The following is a 7497-nucleotide window of genomic DNA, read 5'->3' as shown; positions in this document are numbered from 1 at the left end:
ATAAATCTCCCCAATGTATTTTCCACTGAATGCATCTGATGAAGTGAGCTGTAGCTCATGAAAGCTTATGCTCAAATAAATTTGTTAGTCTCTAAGGTGCCACAAGTACTCCTTTTCTTATATCTATATATACTTATATCTTATACTAATGTGTGTGTATTCGGTATCTCTTGTGCTGTCTAAAGTAAAGGAAATGTTTTCGAACCCCCATTTGCAAGGCCTGGGTCTCTTGCTTTACGGATCATGTGCCCTGAAAGAGAGAAACTGGAAACAGAGTATGTCCAAGGGGGAGGTCTAGCAAAGGTTTGCTGAAGCAATTGGAGTGTCTGGAGGAGCTCAACCACATTAGGGTGAAGAGAACAGCTTGTGGACCTCTTCACACAGGTTTGGGATCGCTCAGCCCCACTCCCCTTCCACTCACAGTCCCCTAGTGTCCATGGAGCAGCTCCTGGATTGTTGTCACAGACCTGCTCAAGCTCCTGAGACTGGACACATGCCAGGTGGCTGTGCTGGGGTCCCATGCACTGGATCCATGTGATTTTGAGTCAGAGCAGCATTCAGGCCCTGCTTCTGGCTTTGGGTTTCTAGGCCCACCCTGGGGATGCAGCTTCCATTCTAGCACCTCTCTCTGGGAGCAGGGAGCTGTATACCAAGTGCACCAAGGCCTTGGGGCTAGTTTCCTTTGCTCTGTACCTCAGCATGCTTTTCTCCTATGGTACAGAAGTTATGAATATTGACTATGTACCTGTATTTCAAATGTGTTTGCTCCTCGGTAACAGCCACAATGTAGTTTACATCCAATCTAGCCAGGATATTATGAAGAAACCCTTCAAGGTAATGGTGCATTAAGAAACACACTAGGCCTTAGAAGAAGATTATCCCCACCTGATGGACTTTCCTTTGAATGTTAGAGCCAGGATATGGATAATGGCCCCTGCTATGAATTATCAAAGCATGCAAGGGCACGTGACCAGCTCATGTGACACTGGACTCCGTCTTGTGCCTGAAGATTCCCACTAACTGCGCTGGGGGCTTTTGCTTGGAAAAATGAAGTTCCCTCCACATGGCAGAAGCTGTAATGGGGGAAAGTGACATTGTCACTTGGACTCACTCCCCCCACAACTCAACACCCGGAACCACCTCAGGGATAAGAACTGAACTGGGTATGTTGTCCCAAGCTGAAGGGGTTTCTAGCCTGTGTCTGAAAGATGGGTGGGCTGTTTTTCCCATCAGGGTGAGACACTCCTTGATTCAAATCCTGTCTTGCATATAGATCTTAGATTGCAATTTTGGTTATTTCTTAAATAACCAACTTTGATCTGTTCTCTAAAACTTATAACGACTTAAAATCCATCTTTCTGTACTTAGTACATCTGCTTTCTATTTATTTACCTAAAACAGTGTGTTGTTTGAAGTACAAAGGGAAATCTGCTGAGGAACAGGGGCTGGTGTATTGTCCTCTCCACATTGAGGGAAGGGGGCAGGGCAGTAAACTTACACTGGTCAGTCTTCTGACAAGGGCAAGACAGTACAGCTCTGATGTAACTGTGTAAGTGCAAGACCTGGATGGGCTTGAAGCTTTTCAGAGCCTCACAGTATGAGAGGGGCCCAGGTTGGTATGTCAGAGTGCTCAGTGGTACCCCTGTTCCAGGTTGAACCCTACAGAAGTCTGTCACGGACACCCAATGAACACACCCTATGACAGTATGAGTCCATTTCCCGCTTATCATGCATTCAGTTACTGATGGAGAGACTGCTGTTATGGCAGGAAACTCAGGACTCTTGGGTTCTGTCTGTCATTCTCTGTTTGACTTTGACCAAGTCATGTCTCCCTGTCCTTCAGTTTATCTATGGATATAATAGGGATATGTTCATAGTGACTTTCCTTTGCTACGTATTTAGAAGATCCTTCAATGAAAGGTTCTATGTGGTATGATAATAGATAATCTGAGAATTACTGATCTCTGATCACTTAGCGAAAACCCCATGTGCCTCCAGAAAGTGTTTGTGTCTCCTCTCAGTCATCTTTCTCCAGATCTGTCTGTCTACTATCTACCCATCCCTCCTGGGCACTTAGCATCAGACCCTAAGAGACCTAGGCACTCTCCCTAGCTTCCTTAGTAATCAACTATAATTTCTAAATATACACACATACACAGAGCAGCCAATTCCTCTCTGACTTAGCACAGAGCTCAAGAGTTCTCATTTCCCTTTGGGAAGGTCCCTTAATTGCTGTTTACTGTTAAAGCTGGATAAGAAGCACATAGCACAGCAATGGAAAGAGCGGGACTGGCTAGAGAGTGTCTGGTCTCCAGCCTGTTTGCATCCAGACACCGCTTCTCCCCTAGGAGCTGGGCGAACCCCACTGGGATTGCACAGAGCTATATTATAAACAGTGCACATCCCTGTGTCAGCTCTCGGCATGGGATACTTCTGCAGATGCTGGGGTGACAGAGGGGTGGGACACGGCTGCCTGAGGGGGATTCCCAGCAAAGAGACTTCCGTCCCAGAAATCACAGGTACCCATCTCTTTCGGTTTGACAAACCAAGTGCAACATACGACTGATGGGACAGAGAGTAGGTCTGAATTCATTTCTGCTCCACACAGCCACTAAACATCCCAGGGCCCTTGCCACAGGTGCTGAATTTGCACTAGCATCATGGGCCAAAATGCCCCTCTTTACTGTGGGCTCCAGTGATGATGATGGGCTCCAGCCCTAAGGTGGCTTAATTTCAGTGGCACCATGGATCCTTCAGGGTGAAAGTTGTTAGTCGAGGTTCAGTACAAGGCCAGATTCGGAGGCTGCGGGCCGTAGTTTGTTCAGGTCCCAGTGAAGCGCTGTGGCATCCCCACTATTGTTCCTTAAACGTAGACAAGCCCTCAAGCAGATATTGCAGAAAAAGATCCAGTCTGGAGTAAGAACTGAATAAAACTTAGGGGCCAGCTGTGTGTTAATGCACAGAGACCGCCACCTCCTCCCCTTGCAATTCAGGGCTTTGGCTGTTAATGGAGCAGGGGAGGGGATGGGGCTCTTACGAGAATTTATCTGCTGAAAAGCATGGAGGTGCCAGGGCTCCTCACTCACATAAATATAACAATTTTTCAACATGGGCAAGACATCTTCTCCCCAAGCTTCATTCGCAAAGTTGGCTGAACTGTTATACCTGAAAATTTCAAAATGCAATTCAGCTGGAAGTAGATACCCAACATGGGAAATTTCAGGTTAAAGTTTTGCAAACTTATACACAACTGAAAATGAAGTCTTTTAATTGAAGGTGTCAGACGGACTTAACTCTGGGTGATGCCACCAGCACCACCAACTATGGCCAATCCATTTGTGAATCCCATTCAGCTAAACACTTTGCTCCAATAATGTCTGTGGCATGGAGTTCCACAGGCCAAATATGGATTATGTAAACAATTTTCTTTTATCAGTTTTATATGTTTAGAGTTTCAATCTAATTGAACGGTCCCTAGTTTGTGTGTTATGATACAGAATAAATATAAATGCCTGAACTACTTTCTATATTGATAGGTTCATAGGGTTTATAGTCAGAGGGGACCATTAGATCATCCAGTCTGACCTCCTGTGTAAGACAGGCCATTAAATTTCTCCCAGTTACCCCAGTATTGAGCTCCATAACTTGTATTTGAATAAGACCTGATCTACACCAGGATTTTATATCGTGGAATCAAAGAGCAACAGGGTTAGAAGGAGCTGCAAGGATCAGGTAGTCTAACCTCTGCCTAGATGCAGGATTTGTTGTGTCTAAACCACCCCAGACAGATGACTATCTAGCCTCCTATTGAAAACCTCCAATGATGGACTTTCCACAACCTGCCTGGGCATCTGTTCCAGTGTCCTCCTGTTCTTACAGTTGGGAAATTTATCTGAGATTAAATCTAAATCTGCTGTGCTGTAGTTTGGACCCATTGCCTCTTCCCTGCCCCATGTGGCAACAGAGAACAACTTTCCTCCATCTTTTTTATGGCAGCCTTTCAAGTATCTCAAGACCTCTGTCATGTCCCCCCTCAATCCTCCCTTTACCAAACTGATCATACCCAGTTTCTTCAGCAACACAGATACTGTTTGCCTCCCTTGCCTTCTGGTACGCGTGCCTCAGGTCCTTCACCTTTGCTGTGCACTGCAGGGTGTCCTGATCACAGCTCTTTTCCCACAAGCTGCATGAAATCTGCCCTTAGGTATCGCAGTTCCTAGGGCTGGAGCACAGATGGGACTGCACAGCCTCCTCTCCCCAAATACGGAGCAGATTCAGGAGCTCCACAGTGGCCCAAGCTCTGAGCTGCCATGGCCACCTGGGAAGATGTGATGTGAGCACTCCACACACAGCAAACAGGAAGATTAATTTTAAAATTCCCGAGCCTTTAAAGGGGGACAGGCAGAAACTGTTCACCTCGTTGGAGGGGAGAGGAGTTGAAACTGTTCACCAGAGCAGTCAGGATGGGCAATGTGGGACACCTTCCAGAGGCCAATTACAGCAATAAAATCAACAAAAAATTTCCGTAAAAAGCCTTAAACCTCTTTTCATAGAATCATAGAATATCAGGGTTGGAAGGGACCTCAGGAGGTCATTTAGTCCAACCCCCCTGCTCAAAGCAGGACCAATCCCCAACTAAATCATCCCAGACAGGGCTTTGTCAAGCCTGAATTTAAAAATATCTGAGGAAGAAGATTCCACCACCTCCCTAGGTAACGCATTCCAGAGTTTCACCACCCTCCTAGTGAAAAAGTTTTTCCTAATATCCAACCTAAACCTCCCCCACTGCAACTTGAGACCACTGCTCCTTGTTCTGTCATCAGCTAACACTGAGAACAGTCTAGATCCATCCTCTTTGGAACCCCCTTTCAGGTAGTTGAAAGCAGCTATCAAATCCAGCCTCATTCTTCTCTTCCGCAGACTAAACAATCCAAGTTCCCTCAGCCTCTCCTCAGAAGTCATGTGTTCCAGTCCCCTAATCATTTTTGTTGCCCTCTGCTGGACTCCTTCCCATTTTTCCACATCCTTCTTGTAGTGTGGAGCCCAAAAGTGGACACAGTACTCCAGATGAGGCCTCACCAATGTCGAATAGAGAGGAACGATCACGTCCCTCGATCTGCTGGCATTGCCCCATATATACATCCCAAAATGCCATTGGCCTTCTTGGCAGCAAGGGCACACTGTTGACTCATATCCAGCTTCTCGTCCACTGTAACCCCTAGGTACTTTTCTGCAGAACGGCTGCCGAGCCATTCGGTCCCTAGTCTGTAGCGGTGTATGGGATTTTTCCATCTTAAGTGCAGGACTCTGCACTCGTCCTTGCTGAACCTCACCATATTCCTTTTGGCCCAGTCCTCTCATTTGTCTAGGGCCCTCTGTCTCCTATCCCTACCCTCCAGCGTATCTACCTCTCCTCCCAGTTTAGTATCATCTGCAAACTTGCTGAGGGTGGAAGCCACACCATCCTCCAGATCATTTATGAAGATATTGAACAAAACTGACCCGAGGACCGACTCTTGGGGCACTCCACTTGATACCGGCTGCCAACTAGACATGGAGCCATTGATCACTACCCGTTGAGCCCGAAAATCTAGCCAACTTTCTACCCACCTTATAGTCCATTCATCCAGCCCATACATCTTTAACTTGCTGGCAAGAATACTGTGGGAGACCTTGTCAAAAGCTTCGTCATTATATTCTGTCACTGAAACTGAGCAGTTCCGTTGTTGAAAGTGCCTTTGCAGCGTGTACACCCCCACTGTTTCTTCATCAAAAACTGCTTTTTTGCAAAAATCTTGGTAGTGTAGACAAGGCCTAAGGAACAATGATGGATAAACAGTGTCCACACTTGTGTTTCCTACTGGTGCACAGTACGGTTTCCCACACCATGATGAGTAGAAATTATTGAAGCAGGGAGCATCATAAAATATGGACTTGAGATTAGTAAGGTTATTTGTTCAAAGTTCATTTCTCTGAATTTTTAAAATATCATTTTTCAGTATGTGAAGGGTGACCAATCTGCTTCACCAATGAGAACAGCCCCCAGTAGTGTGTCCATTGTCTCATATTAACATTGTCTCTCCATCCAGGTAATTTTACTGCTACCATCACTCTGGGCATATACAGGAAGTCATGGAAACATGTGGTACAAGCAGGAGACACCTTCTCTCCTACTCCACGTCAGATTCCAACACAACTGAATTCACCAACCCCTCCTCCTTCATTCTGCTGGGCATTCCTGGCCTGGAGGCAGCCCATGTCTGGATCTCCATCCCCTTCTGCACCATGTTCGCCATCGCCGTCTTGGGGAACTTCACCATCCTCTTCATTGTGAAGACGGAGCCGAGCCTCCATGAGCCCATGTACTATTTCCTCTGCATGCTGGCTGTTACCAACCTGATCCTGTGCACGTCCACCCTGCCCAAAATGCTGGCAATCCTCTGGTTCAATTCCAGAGAGATCGATTTTAGTGCCTGCCTCACCCAGATGTACTTCACTCACTGCTTCTCAGTGATGGAGTCTGGGATCTGTGTGGCCATGGCCTTGGATCGCTACGTGGCCATCTGCCATCCCCTGAGACATTCCACCATCCTGACACGCCCCCTGGTGGCCAAGATTGGCCTGGCTGTGGTGCTGCGCAGTGGCATGGTCGTACTGCCCTATCCCTTCTTGGTAAGACAGTGGCCGTATTGCAGAACCAACATCATCCCCCAACCGTACTGTTTGCACATAGCCGTGGCGAAGCTGGCCTGTGCCGACACCCACGTCAGTACTTTCTACGGCCTCTTTGTGACATTCTGTGTGATTGGTCTGGATGGGATTTTTATCGCTGTGTCCTATACCCAGATCCTCAGGGCCATATTCAGCCTCCCCACACAGGATGCCCGGCTCAAGACTTTTGAAACCTGCGGTTCCCATCTCTGTGTCATTTTAGCCTTTTACATCCCACGTCTCTTCATCTCCCTCATGTACAGATTTGCCCAGAATGTGCCCCTTCATTTTCACGTTCTCATTGCCAATGTGTACCTCTTCATGCCCCCCATGCTAAACCCCATCATCTACGGGGTGAGGACCAAACAGATCCGGGAAAGGCTGCTCCAGCTCTTTATTCATAAAGGGGCCTAAAGTTTCCTTCATGTGCTCTGAATCTGAGATTGAGCTCCGTGCAGAGCTGGTTGGTGACATGGTGCTGGGGCCCTTCCTTGAATCACTGACTGCACAGTCAAAGTGACATCAAATCCTTTCCTGGCCTTACTGTGCTGTGTCAGTGTGACAGACTGAGGAATTGATCTGTGTAAAACTCATAGGATTGCCACATTTCTAATTATTTTTAACTGGACCTCATGAGGACCCGCACCCTGCCCAGTCTATTCCCCAAAGCTCTGCCCCCAACCCCACCTCTTTCCACAAGGCAGCTTCCACTGTCCCATCTCCCAAAAGGCCCCGCTTGCTTCTCCGCCTCTTCGTCCAATGCCCCAGCTCAGCTCCGCCTTTTCC

At 47.2% G+C, this 7497-nt stretch overlaps 1 protein-coding gene across 1 annotated transcript; it reads left to right on the top strand.

Moving 5' to 3' along the window:
- The first annotated feature begins 6132 nt into the window (after positions 1–6132).
- Positions 6133–7125, top strand: LOC125631167 (olfactory receptor 52R1-like). The gene has a single exon (XM_048837452.2). The coding sequence runs from the start codon at positions 6133–6135 to the stop codon at positions 7123–7125; it is 993 nt and encodes a 330-aa protein (XP_048693409.2).
- Positions 7126–7497: the final 372 nt, after the last annotated feature.

This window comes from Caretta caretta, chromosome 1 (genome assembly GCF_965140235.1).
Source record: "Caretta caretta isolate rCarCar2 chromosome 1, rCarCar1.hap1, whole genome shotgun sequence".
Taxonomy (NCBI): domain Eukaryota; kingdom Metazoa; phylum Chordata; order Testudines; family Cheloniidae; genus Caretta; species Caretta caretta.
The sequence above is the reverse complement of the archived record's forward strand: the minus strand, read 5'-3'. Positions and strand labels throughout refer to the sequence as shown.